This window comes from Thunnus albacares, chromosome 18 (assembly GCF_914725855.1).
Source record: "Thunnus albacares chromosome 18, fThuAlb1.1, whole genome shotgun sequence".
Classification (NCBI taxonomy): domain Eukaryota; kingdom Metazoa; phylum Chordata; class Actinopteri; order Scombriformes; family Scombridae; genus Thunnus; species Thunnus albacares.
The window spans coordinates 23,493,304-23,507,000 of NC_058123.1; the positions used below are offsets into that span (position 1 = coordinate 23,493,304).

Sequence of the window (13,697 nt, forward strand, 5' to 3'; positions counted from 1 at the left end):
AATTAATTTCCACTCATCTCCCCACGATGATGTGAACTTTATGGGAAACTGTGCCCATCTGGCATCTCAGCAGACCCAATCAGAGCAGGAGCAGAATTTAAAATCATTAAATGAACCTTGTCGGGGTTAGGAGAATATTTCTCACATAATCTGTGAAAGGAAGAAAGACTCTGGGCTCAATATAAAGTCAATGAGTACAAAAAGATGAGATTTTGTATTATATTCTGGCTCTAGCTCTACATCTTACCACCATTGTAAAGGAAAGTTATACGTGTATCCTTTTAAGATATAATACCTTTTTTCCTTGTTAAATGTAGGATAAAGACTGGACTTCGCTCCTCTGAACCGTAAACCATTAAAAACACATTAATCTGAATGGATTTTTCTGAGTGTTCTTTTATGATTTTAATAAAATTACATTAAACTGAAGTTTGTTAGTCCTGAATATGATAATAACTGATTGGAAAGATACCCCAGCATTATGTTTGGCAGCTTTTTGAAGCAAAGTTTCCAGTTTTCTAGAAATTCACTATCTCATCCCTGTTTTTCCATAGTTGTAAGGGTTCAAAAAGCTGACTATTGTTGAATTGAAGCTCCACTAACTTTCTGCCAGTTTCACATTTCACATTATAATGAAAAGCCCCCGTGGAAACTTCATTACTGACGTTTAAATGCATGACACAGTTCAGAGGATTGAGGGGAAATTTCGCACTCCCCAGTATGAGCTCGCAGCATTAATTTCTCATCCTTTCAAAGCTGCTGGGAGTCAGAAACACTTCCAGTATCATTAACTGTTTCTTTTTTTATTTTATTTTTTATCGTTTTTACTCATCCTACCTGTAGTTCGGTTACTGCCAGCCGCTGTGAGACTTCCTTAAAAACATCCCTCGTAAAAAAAAATCTTTTTAGTCCAATTTCTGCCTCAGTGTGATCCGTGTGGGGAGCAGGTCACTGTCTGGCAAACTAAAAGCAGGCCTTCTTCCTTTGTGGCGTTGCAAAATACCTGAAATATGAGCGTTTACTTTTTAAACCCCCGCTAGCAACAGGTGTTCATTTCACGTACAGGTGACAGTGAAGCATCGACGCACTTGCTGCTCCCTTCTGACCAGGATAGTCCAACCTCCCCCCTCCCACTATCCCTCCTCTGGCTGCTGCTGTTTCCTTGTTGTGTTTAAAACTCTCAAACCACACCAAACTCACATTTGCCCACCACATATGATGTTTAAGCCAATGCAGATTAAATAAAAGTGTGTGTTTGTGCATGCAGAGGATGAAAATACTTCTATTTTTTTGTGCCCTTAATCCCCTGATGGCATCCACTTTAGCCGTAACCACAAGAGGGTGTCCTTTACCTGATGTTGGTGGCCAAAGCAGGAAACAATGATGCACTTTGGACCTATGAGTCAAAACAAATATTACATACAATAAATTACATGTTTTATTATTAACGTGAAAAAAGTGACTCCCAAGCATATTAATTCCCTCCCAAACAATATCAAAGACCAAGGAATGACAAAGAAGTAAATTGCTTCTTGTTTTGACTTTCATACTATAAGTGTTTTCATGTTTTGTTCTGAGATAATATTCTGTTCACTTTCTGTTTATGTAAATGTCTTCTCTAAACATGCACAAGAAAAAACTGCAGTAGATAAAAATATTTGTGTAATTCCTTTGCTTGTCTTATGTTAATTTACTTTCAAGGCTCCTATTTTAATTGAAAAAAATATTTACATGTCTTGATTTTCTGTGTGTGTCTTTGTTTGGTTTAATTGTCGCCTGGTGTGAATAACTCTGTTGAAAAGTGTTCTATGAAAAAAGATGATCATTATTACTGTTGATATTAAATCAAGATTTATTACTAATCACGCCTCGAATGACTTTAAAGAATGAGCCTGTCTGTGATCAACAATCAAAAAACTTCAGATTCTAGTTCAGATGTCTAAATTTATTTATTTCAATCAAGCAAATCTATGTAAAAATACATTTCTTTAATATTCAATAATTCATTTCTTTAATTTAATATTCAAAATCAAATGTATACGCACATTCATTAATACTTCATACAGAAAATAATACATTTCATTGAAAAATATACTGTACTTTGACAAAGTAATCAATCTTTGGAAGATACTGTGAATATAACCCTTCAGGAGAAATATAGCCTCCCAAGATTTTCATCATATAACAGAGTTTAAGATACACCATGTAACAGCTGTGCGACTGTGCAACCAGCACAAGGATTCTCAGTCATACAGGTCATGGATGTTATAGTACATGTAATAGTACGTGTAGCAGTAGTGAGTTAAAGGCATCTGTGTAGTTTCCAAAAATGATTTTCACCACTCATCCGAGGTGTTATAATTTCTCGGATGAGTGGTTTGTGTTTTGTATTACAGCAAGATGTCGCATTTTTGTAGCAGGAAAGCAGCTAGTCAGACATCCTACCTGTATACTCAGACAGTGCTTGGTTCACTGTCAATAAAGTTGAATAAAGCCTGTGAGGCTTACCAGGCTTTCAAGCACAGAGCAGACAATAAACAAGACAGAATAATAAAAATCAACAAATCAGCTGAAATCCTGCACAGGTCACCTGTGGGCAAACACAGGTCTCCATGGCAGCAAAGTATTAAATATTTGACTTTTATGCTACATACATTCAGTAACTAAAAGTAAACAGCAGGTAGAAGTCTCAGCATACAGAATGTGACAAAAGGAGGGGATGCTCCACCAATCAGCAGCTGCCATTTGGCTCAGTCACCAAAATCTGGGATGTCGTCATAGGAGTAACCTCGGTAACCCTTGGCGGCGAAGTAGGCGATTCTCAAATGGTAAAACCCAGGGAGGAAAACAAGGACGCCTATGATGATGACTGGAATGGTGCGATCTCGATGCTGAAAACAAACAGACAGAAAATATATCTATTATTCCCAACCTGGAGGTCAGAGTATGACTGTGAGTGATTCTGTTATAAAATCAGTTTTTTATATTCCTCTTTCCTTTTTCTCATTTTGGAGAAGTACCGGATAGTTTCATTTCTTCAAAATGAGTCAAACGAAACAAGCAGTCCTCAGCTGAACCCCTCACAGCTCACAGACATGCAGCCTGTGATAAGTTAAAAGCCAAAAAGCTTGGGAACCATTAATCTAATGTATGAGTGTGTCAGACGCACTATCTTACTTACTACTAGGCCCCTTAAACATGTGTAAATGAACATGATTTAGAGAAATATTGTACTAGAGGTGCTGGAGGAAGCATCGCAGTGCTTAATATACTCAGCAGGCTTTAACATACTTATCTCCACCTTGTCTGCCAGCATGATGTAAACATCCTCTGCAGGAGGCACACAGACATGATGACTTCATCTGTCTGAGATCTGGGTTCATATAAATCATCAGTCATTTCATATACAGGCCAACTAACCACCAGGAGGCACAGGCAGTCTCCATCAATGCCAAGTGAAGTGTTTCGTTTCACCACCAGATGGCAGTCTTGTGCACTGAGTCACTGCAGCCTTCTCACATTCTTGGAAGATGCATTGTTGCATAGGCCAGGGCAATGTCAATCATCTTGTTGTAGTTTTAAGGGATTTTAAACATTACATTGTATGCCATGTGAAATGGTATTTAAAGGGACAGTTCACCCAAATTACAAAAAAAAAAAAAAAATTTAAAAAAACATGCAAAAATATGTGGCTTTTTACAAGGTCCACTTACTTTCTTTTATGAGCTTTCAATGGAATCTCTCAGTCTTCATCAGCCAGTGGAGTTTGTTCATGGAGATGGCTCGGTTGTCATCACTTGACTTAAGTTTCATATTTGGGTCATGTGATGACAACTGAGCCTGAGAGTGGAGCAAACGTCATCAGCTGATGGAGACCAGCTGATGTTGATGAAAGCTCCAAAAAAGCTAGTAAGTGGACCTTCTGTTCAATTTTTTTTTTCTTTTTTGTGTCATACTACTATTTTCAAAAATCAAGGGTCAATAATTAACTTTTGACTTAATTTTCAATGTCTTGATAATTTTGGGAACTTGACCCTTGATTCTTCAAACTAAATTAAGAGCTGTGATACCTGTGTTATTGACATTATTGATAATTAGTCATCTGTTAAGGTTAAATGGTTTCAACATAAGCTTCGTTTTCCTTTTATTTGACACTGCAACGGTTGATTTTGCTCTTTTCATTTACTTCCCTGAAGACCTTGACATAGCTCCAACACACACACACACACAATCTGCAGCTGAAACCTAAAGCGATTAAAGCAAATTCTTTCAACCCCAAACTCCTACAACTTCTTTCAACAAAAGCTGTTTGTGTCTTATTTCTCTATTATCCATTGCTTGAACCTTGAGTAATTTGAGGCATTAGCTATGCTATTTTAACTCGCGTGGGCTAATTGGCAAGTAGATGGCTCAAATACTGTGATGCTGCCTTCATGTCAGATCAAATTTTCTGCAAATACAATCTGCAGACTGGAAAGAAACATTCACATTAACCTCCTACTGATAATTACAAATATAATATGTGCAGACTCCGTTATCTCCCACATGGAGTCATGAATTTAGGAAGCAGAAACCACAGCAGGGGATCCAATGAAGTTGGCACTCCAAGATACAAAACATCAAAATCATTAGTTATATTCAAACACATACAAAACCTCCGTGGCCAGGAAAACCAAGAGCGAAGCTGAGAACTGGCAGCGGGGCAATAAAATGTCAGGACAAGTGCTCAATTACAGCTATTTTAAGATAAGATTAACTGCAGACTGAGTGTTTTAATTACTGCTTGGGTTGATATTTTGGATTAGGGCTGGGTAGCATACTGAAATACTTTTTTTGGTGCAGACTGAAATGTTATCAGAGCACAGAGTACCAAAAACTGTGAAGTACTGAAAGCTGGCAGCAAATGTATGGTCAGATTAAGTGTCTTGTTTACTTATTCTTTAGTCAGATAGTTCTGAATTTAAATCAAAATGTGGCAGAACTTAGACTATTCGACTTTAGGCAAAGTTCTTGTGGGGCTGCATGTGTTTGAACATTTAACACAGATATGAAGAAACAGTTCATTAGAAAAATGTTTATACTCCTCAAATTTAGGTATGGAGCAAAGTATTGGTACTGGAACTCAGGTATTATATCGGCACTTGTATTGACAAATTTCAAATGACACTATTAAAAGAATATCAGTACTGCAAAACTGGAAAGAAAACTTTATCTTCATTTATAGCTATATTGGCAAAAGTGATACAAATTTGAACAAAAGATTGCAAAAGCACTACAAATTTGTTGTTTATTGTAGAATTTTTTGCAGTTCGGTCTGCAATCTAAAGTCAAAAATGTACAAGTTATAATCCTTAATATTTTCATGAAATCAACCCATACTTGTTATGCTATTTATGGTTGGCATTTTTTCAGCAACAGCAATTCAATGTATTTACATTCTGTAATTAGCTCTCTATATAGTAGTTTTCATTGATAGTGGTGAAGTCTGTTCCCATGGTGGGTTGAAATTGCCAAGCTATTCACAGGGGATTAACGATGCATGCATGCAATCTAGCGTTAACATTTTATCTCATTCATATCAGCCTAACTGTGGTCTCTGGTTCATCAACAAATGTGTCTACAAAACAAGAAAATGGCCATTTTCTGCCTTTATTTTTGCAGCAGATCAGTTTTAAATATTGCAAGGAGTAATGGATCAAGAAGGAGCAGGTGTTAGATGAAGAGCTGCAGGCGACAGGCTGCACACCTCCAACCATGCCCTGAAGACTACTCATGCCATGCACAGACGATGGCTGCAACTGTTTTTTGTTTTTTAAACAATGTATTTGTTTGGTTGCATTGCAAACAGATATACCAGTCACTCCTCTGTTGCCTTTCTGACAAAATAGCTGTTCAAGGAATGTCTTCTGTGGGATCAAATCACCAGTTACCACAAGTGTCACCAAATCAACCAGGACTGAAATCTGAAAGGATAACTACACACCAGAAAATTAAGTGGAAATGAATTTTCAAATCCAAGCAGACATAAATAAGCTAATTTTGAGCAGTAAAAGTAGTTTTTATACACAATATGTATATTGTTGGAAAAATCACCTACAATTAACATTATATGCCAACGTGGACCTATGTGGTTACGTGTACAGCACAAAAACCATGGAAAAAAATGTTGAGTATCACTCCAGTGACCTAGATGCGTCACACAATGAATTATAGTACAGAATTACATGTATTACATATTATGTACTTAATTTGCATGGGGGGTGTTTCCTCAACTTGAAATTTTCCAAGAGTAGGCTAAGTTATAGACTACACAGTGCCAACACACACACACAGTGCCAACACACACACATACAGTGCCAACACACACACATACCCACATACACACACACACACAGGTTGGCAGGTCTGTTACTCTTTAAGGATTACAACTTTAACTTTGGAGATGCGTCCAAGTTGAGTTGAAGACTTGATTCAATCAAATCCCCCTCAGAGGGTTTTGGAAACACATTTTGGCCATATGAAAACAAAAACATACAACAAAGCTTCTCTTCTTCACATATTAGAGCAACATAAACAGAAACATATCTTCCAAACAGGAATTACACCCACAACAGACAGGAGGCATGCAGCTCATACAGCCGCATTTCTGTCACAGATGGATTTTCGGGAGACTTATATTCTGGGAAATAGCCAGACAGGGTATTTACTGTCAGCTGTAAGGGACTCAAACATTTTTAGTGACATGCTTAACAATAAGCTTTTTGGCAACAGAACAAGATGGATTTCAATTCACATGCTGGGGATATAACAAATACAGTCCAACAATATCGACTCCAGACAACATCAAGACATAAGACCCATCAAAGTAATCTGCCATTTAAACCGGTTTTATAGATTTAACTGAACAAACTCACCTCAACCTTTATGGTTCCTGCCAGAAGAAGGGCCCCGAAGATTATCAGTAAGGAGCCAACCAAAAACAGGAATATTGCCAGTGCAATCGCCTTGTACGGGACCTTTGGCGGGCTCTTCTTGAACTGTAAAGCGTTAAATTGCAAGACAAAATACAAGATATTCAGTTTCTGAAGTGGTTTGCATCATTATGGTTAAAAATGGCAAGTTGTGGTGCTGCTTCAGCATTGTGCTATAAAAGAACAGGTATCACTTTCATAATAAAAATTAGATTGATTTCAGATCACATCAAAACAAAGTTAGCCTGTGTTAAACAGACACAGAGAGACAGAAACAAAGAGTGTATCCGACTTGTTCTTTTCCAGGCAGATACTCATATCTATTCATATCTATAATCACAGGAACATTTCCTGGAAACCATTAAATGGATTCACCTCAGGTTAATTGCCTGTGTAAAAGGTTTACCAATTACCAAGCCACTGACCGATCAATAGAACAGCATGACATGACATCAGAGACGATGTCAAGGAGCTGTAGAGTCTTTTACCTGTAAGTCAATGTAACCGTCTTCATCAGCAGCCAGCCGTGAATACTTGACCTTGTTGTTGGACATTCCAGCACCCAACATATTGCTTCTGGTTGCTTTCATTATGACATGGGAGCTATTTGGGGAAAGAGAGACACACAATACATCCAGAAACATTAAAGTGATATTGTAGCTACTACGGTATAAACAGTATGTCAAAATCTCTGATGGTACAAAAAAAAAAAATGTATATCGCCTCATAGTAATAACATCATATCACCCAACTCTGCTTTGATCAAATGTCAGCTACAGTACACCTTCGAAAAGCTCAACCGAGAAAAAAATCTCAAGCAGGCTGAGCGATTAATGAGCAGAAGATAGTCATCGCTTCTTTTTCTTTCCACTGCGTTCCCTCTGCTAGAGCATGTAGACGTTAAACTGACATTTTCACTCAACCTCTGACACAACTTTTCCGTTTCCATTCATTTTAAATGTTGAAACTATGACAAGATGTTTCTCTTTAAAGTATTCATTAGTAATATTAGATGTCTGCAGAACACTGAGTGGTTTTAGAAAGACTTAATCCTTCTTTTTTTTCCACCGCAAAACTTTTGACAAAACCTGGGGCTGAACAAAGCATTTGATTCTTTGATTTGAGTTTTTCTCAATCTTCGAGCAACCCGTAAGCACACAGCAGGGAGAGAATCATTTCAAATTATCGCTCTGTTGAGCGAAATTCGTTTTAGTTAGCTTAATGAAGACAATTTACTCATAAATTGAACAGATTATCACTGCTTCATCTGATGCAGCATCCACACACAAGCAGAGAGAGTAACAAGAGAAATACAACTATACTGATCTGCCCCAGAGGGACTCAGAGAAGCGTGACTACACATGTGATCGGATCTTCCTCAAGGCCAAACCTTTGTTTATGTTTGGAGATTTTGGCTCTATGCATCGTTGCACTTGAGCCCCCCACAGGAGACAAAATCCATGAATAAAAGCTGTTGTTCCTGCTTGAACAAAGTACGGAGGAGCTTTCAGAAACACTGGTTGTTGTTTTTTTTTTTTCGCTGGCAGCTGTCAACATCAACTCGCCACAGCGTCTCTCTGATGAGGAAAGCTCCAGGTTATGGCTGTTGTGAAGTTACAGCACTCACTGCAGCAAGGGAATACTGTGGATTTAGCAAAAATGGAAGGATGTTTTGTGGATGTCCTTCTATCCTCAGGAAAAAGAAAGAAAAAAAAACATTTGCAGCTTTGCATGAGAGCTAAAAATATGTGGGAGTATTCATTAGCATTCATTTGGTTTGGTTTCAAAGGGAGAGACAAAACATTTGAGCAAACACTTTTTCACAAGATTGTCTTGATGACATATTGTTTTTTTTCTCCTTTGTCTTCTGCTTCTGAGATATTAAAAATAACTTTTATAAATTCTCCAAATATTTGAAACTCTGCTGGAGGGATGAGCAACAATCTTCAACCAGATTTTCCCTCATTTGGTGTTTCCCGCAGGTGTTCACTGGGGTTGTGATCTCGAGACAGTAAGATCTGAAGAGGAGTTTATGTTGTACAACCAAGCACAATGTATCTACATGGTGTGTTTTAAAGACCAATTCTAATATTTAGACTAAATGTCACTGTTTGTGCAAAAAAAAGAAAGAAAAGAAAGAAAAATTAAAATACAATACAGGGATATAGTATTTCTACACTAGAATTCTACCTTGGCAGCGTAGAACATAATGAATGTAAGATACATTTTACTAACAGTTAATTGAATAAATAAAATAAATTAAAGAAGACTTTTTTTAGTGGCTAGTCAAAAAATTTTAGGCAGAACTTGGATTTATGATTTATATTTCTTAAAACAGGTTTCATGTACACAATATGTTTCATATATAGCAGCTGCATTCTAGTTCATCACAGTATAGTAAATGACATTTAGCCTATGTATTCAAAATAATGAGCCGATTACATGTATTTAATACTGTATGACACTTTTTTACCCTTTCCTGCAACTGTACCTAGTCTTGCTATCAAGTAACAGACAAGAGTTATCCTTCCCAGAAGTGTGACCACTTTTGGATATGGCTAATTACTGACAACAGGAAATTAGTCAAAACTGTGCATTAATAACATAATGTAGCTGAGAGTTTTGTCCACCAAACAAGTAAAAATTGAAATGTTCACAACCGAGTGAGCTGCCAAGTTAACCAGCTGCTTTGGTTGTTTGCAGAAAGTCTTTTGTTTAACATTTGTACCTAATTAGCTGGAGCATTAGCTTGAGCTATCACAGACGAGCTACAACAAGCCGCACTGTGCGAACACCCTCGTTTAAAACTTCTCCTCCTTCCTTTCTTACCTTCACTTGAGGTAGAGTAAACACCGTTAATGTTGTTTTCTGCAACTTTACGGTGCCACATCTACAATATTATGTTGTTTTCATTGAGAGGAATCTCCGCCTACTTCCTTATTTTCTTCAAGTGCGCCTGCGCAGAATGAGTTGGTCCAGTTTCTTGTTCACTGGCTTCATGTCCGAGTGATGCATCCTCATCCAGTCTGATTAGAGTACAAATACTCGATTACAGGTAAAAGTACTGCATTTAAAATTTCAGTAAAAGTACGGATACATTATCAGCCAAATGTAGTCTACTTAAAGTATCAGAAAGAAGGGATTTCTATTATGCTGGGTTATTGCTATTATTAGTAGTAGTAGTAGTAATAGTATTAATTATACATTACTCTCTAAGCAGCATTTTAATGTTGTAGCAGATCAAGACCAATTTTAATCAAATCCAGTCAATCCAGTTTTGATTCAATATATATATAAATTAAATATATTTGTTATATTTGAATTGATATATTGTTTTGTAGTTTAATCTATAACAACTCTTCTCAATTTATAAACTGATCATTGATTTTGCATGTAAAATCTTTCAAAGTAAATGGTAATGTAAATGGTATTCTGCTCCTTTACTTGAGTAAGAGTAGAAAATGCAACAATGTAAAAGTACATAATTAAAAGTAAAAGTCTCACATTCCACATCTTACTTACAAATACAGACATATTATCAGCGAAATGTACTGAAAGTAGTAAGTAGTCTACTCATTATGCATAAAAATGTCAAGTGTGAGTGGAATATTACTGTATTATTATCATTGATGCAGCTATGTGTAAGCAGTCACTGATGTAGCAGGATGCAGCAGCTCATTCAGTGTGATGTACAATTATGCACTGTATTCTATAAACTGATCATACACTGTGTATAAAATCTTTATCTGAAAGGGAGCACAGTATTAGAGTGAATGTAGTTAATTCTACCATTGCTAGTTATTATTAGTTGGTTATCAAATACTTAATTCCAAAATTACAAAAATAAAACTACTGCTATTGCAGTAATCAGTCATTGCAACATTGCTACAATAAACAGAAAATTCAATTGTAAGATATTTCTTTCCATGCTGGAATTTTGCTGATTGTCCAAAAACATTTGGACAACAGGCATGTGACCTGTTCAGGACAAATTTCTTCACGTGTCCTTCAGTGGATTACAAAATATTGACAGAAAAGAATTTTCAGAAAAGCACATTTTCCCTTCTCTTCTCTTTTATTTAAAAGACCTTATAAACTATTCAGTGTCATATGGAGTATATTAGCTTGGTGTGCAGTTATGTCATTAAGATTAATTCAGCCCATAAATATGTGCATACCATTTTAAGACAAACAAAGGTAACTGAAGGTGAGCATCTTCACTGCACTCAAAGTTCCAGACATGCAGTCCTCCAAAAAAGCATCCTTGGGTTTCTCAAGGCTATTATTCTTTTTGTTAGATTTCCATTACTCTCCTTTATTCATAGTTTCATGCCAATATTTTTACTGTGAACTCGACCTCATATCTCATATTCCCCTCTGTAATCACATTGTAGTCTATTTGCAGAATGGCTGTGCAGCTGTTTGGTTAAACTGAAAGACTCTTTTCTTAAAAACAAAAAAAGATCCTTCAGTTTGAGCTTTCTGTGAAGTAGATTGCCTGCCATGACAGTCAATGAAGGCTGAGACCATTACTGATGTTTCTGTAGAATTGTAGAGATGAGCTACCAGATTTATATTATTTGTCTGGAGAATATTACACATGTGCAATGAAAGTAAGACACTTTATGAGCTCTGTAATAGAAAATAAATATAATGTAGCCTTTACAAAAATGTTTAAACTTTGGTCTGCATGAAACCTCCATCATCTTATGTAACATATTCCTTTCCAGTTATGTGAATGTACGCCAGCATAGAGGTAGTTCCATGTGTAACTTTTACCATATTATAGTGTGTGTGTCACTGTCAGCAACAGGTTTCCAGAAAGCAAGAATCTCCTCTTGAAATGGGTTGCTTGTTGGTGTGTCAACTACTTATAACAACCTAACTTGGAGAAATGCAGTATGTTCCAACCAAATCATATCAACTGAGGAAATACATGACTAATGAACACCTCGCTGCTAAACCAATCTTAACAGCCTCTGCTGACTATCAGCAGCATCAGCCACCTTCCTCCAGGCAGCATCAGTGGGAGTCAGAATCAGATAGGAAGAGGAAGAGACTTCATACAGTTCGGGTAATCCTGATACAATTATAAATAATTCATCTTTCAAAGACAATGCAATGAAACTGCATGCACAACTCACTGACCTCACTGAAGCTCTGTGTACAGCTTCTTAGCTCCAGTCATTTGTTGTGTACTTATGTTAATAATAATGTTTAACTAGTAGTACTAGTTAAACATTAGTAGTAGTGTAAATAGAACAAAATAAATAAGGTAACACCAACCTCTTAGTAATAGTTGCATGCTACAATATGCAGTTTAACCTGATGCTTCATAAAAGCTGAAAAAGAAAAAAAAAACATCATTAAAAGCAGATCCTGAAGTCAGTGCATATTTAATCTGAGAAACCATCCCTCATTCGCATTAACAATTCCAGATAACTCAATAACAACCACATCAACACCATTTTTGGAAGCCACTAGCAGTAGAAGGACCTGAAGGAAGGAAACTGTTTGAGCCTGGAGTCGACTGTCTTATTTTGATGGCAGGAAACCAAGAATCTTCACTAATACCTCTCACTGTGCTCGACTATGAACTCTATTATCATAAATAAGAAAGCACGGTGCGAGTAACGAAAAACAATATCACATTCTTTTCTTTCTATAGTAAATCAAACATCACACCAGACTACTCCACAGCTGAGAAACTTATGAACAGTATATAAAAGTATAGTATATAAAAGAAACCTCAAAAAACTCTAACAGTGGCAAACCTTCTTCATTATTTGATAGCTCCTTGCATACAGTACATAATAAAACCGATACAATCAAATGAACAGTCTTCTTGTTTGAACTTGGGGTACACAGTGAGTATGCTTTGAAACCATCAATCAAAGACCTCATGGCACTTTAATAACACAAAGCCCAGTTTCTGTCTCTGGTCATCAGAAAGTGCTGAAAGTTGCTACTGAAAATTATTACCAGAATTGATGCCAAGGTGCTTCAGCTAAAATGGAAAATATTACATGGCCTGCACCAGCCTATTCTTTATATTCACAAGATGTTCGCTCCTTCTGCTGTTCCAGGCAGCAGTTCTAAAGAAAAACTACTGAGATGTACACGATGGCTCGCCTGCTGTGGCAGAGCTGGCAGGACATCCCGTTCCCCTCGACAGGACTATAATTTACCACTGATGTAATGCATGGTTTTGTTCTGCTCATTGTTTTTTACTGTAAAGGTGTTCCATCTTGTTACCACAAAATGCAAACAGTTCATAAACAGAAATAATATGGTAAATATGTTTATTCACCATTACACACAAATAATCCACTGTTTTGTTTATTTGTTTTATTTTCTGTTTATCTCTCTAGCTTTCATTTTTTACTCTTCTTCCAAGGCTTTCAGGTGTTTATGTAGACATGTATATGCATGAGCAGTCCCCCCCCTTATATCAATGAGGACGGAATACATTTTAAAAACATCTCTCAGTATAAAACCATATGAAAATGATCGTAAAAGTGAATCAAACCCTCTCTAAAACAGTTTGCAATATAACCTTCATTGTTTAACATCATAACCATCATGTGGGTAGCAGTTATTGCATGGCTGTTGTATTAGTTGTAGCTTGGTGTACCTGGCTACTGAGTGTATGTGCTGATACTGCAGATTTATGCATTTACATACTGCAGTATGATATACACACAACCAGGCACCCATGTGTGTGTG

General features: G+C 36.7%; 2 protein-coding genes across 2 annotated transcripts in view; both read right to left on the minus strand.

The window, feature by feature from the left end:
• Positions 1–1,092, minus strand: part of igsf9a (immunoglobulin superfamily, member 9a) — a 53,837-nt gene extending 52,745 nt beyond the window's left edge. The window contains exon 1 of the mRNA XM_044334209.1: positions 838–1,092. The gene's annotated coding sequence lies outside the window, so the exon portion shown is untranslated. The remainder of the gene's footprint in view (positions 1–837) is intronic.
• An 861-nt stretch (positions 1,093–1,953) lies between these two features.
• tmem230a (transmembrane protein 230a) lies at positions 1,954–9,951 on the minus strand. The gene is made up of 4 exons (XM_044334376.1): positions 9,801–9,951; positions 7,460–7,574; positions 6,915–7,037; positions 1,954–2,891 (listed from the first exon to the last, which is right to left on the minus strand). The coding sequence occupies exons 2-4, from the start codon at positions 7,559–7,561 to the stop codon at positions 2,751–2,753; spliced, it is 366 nt and encodes a 121-aa protein (XP_044190311.1). The 5' UTR covers positions 7,562–7,574; positions 9,801–9,951; the 3' UTR covers positions 1,954–2,750.
• Between the last annotated feature and the right edge of the window lie 3,746 nt (positions 9,952–13,697).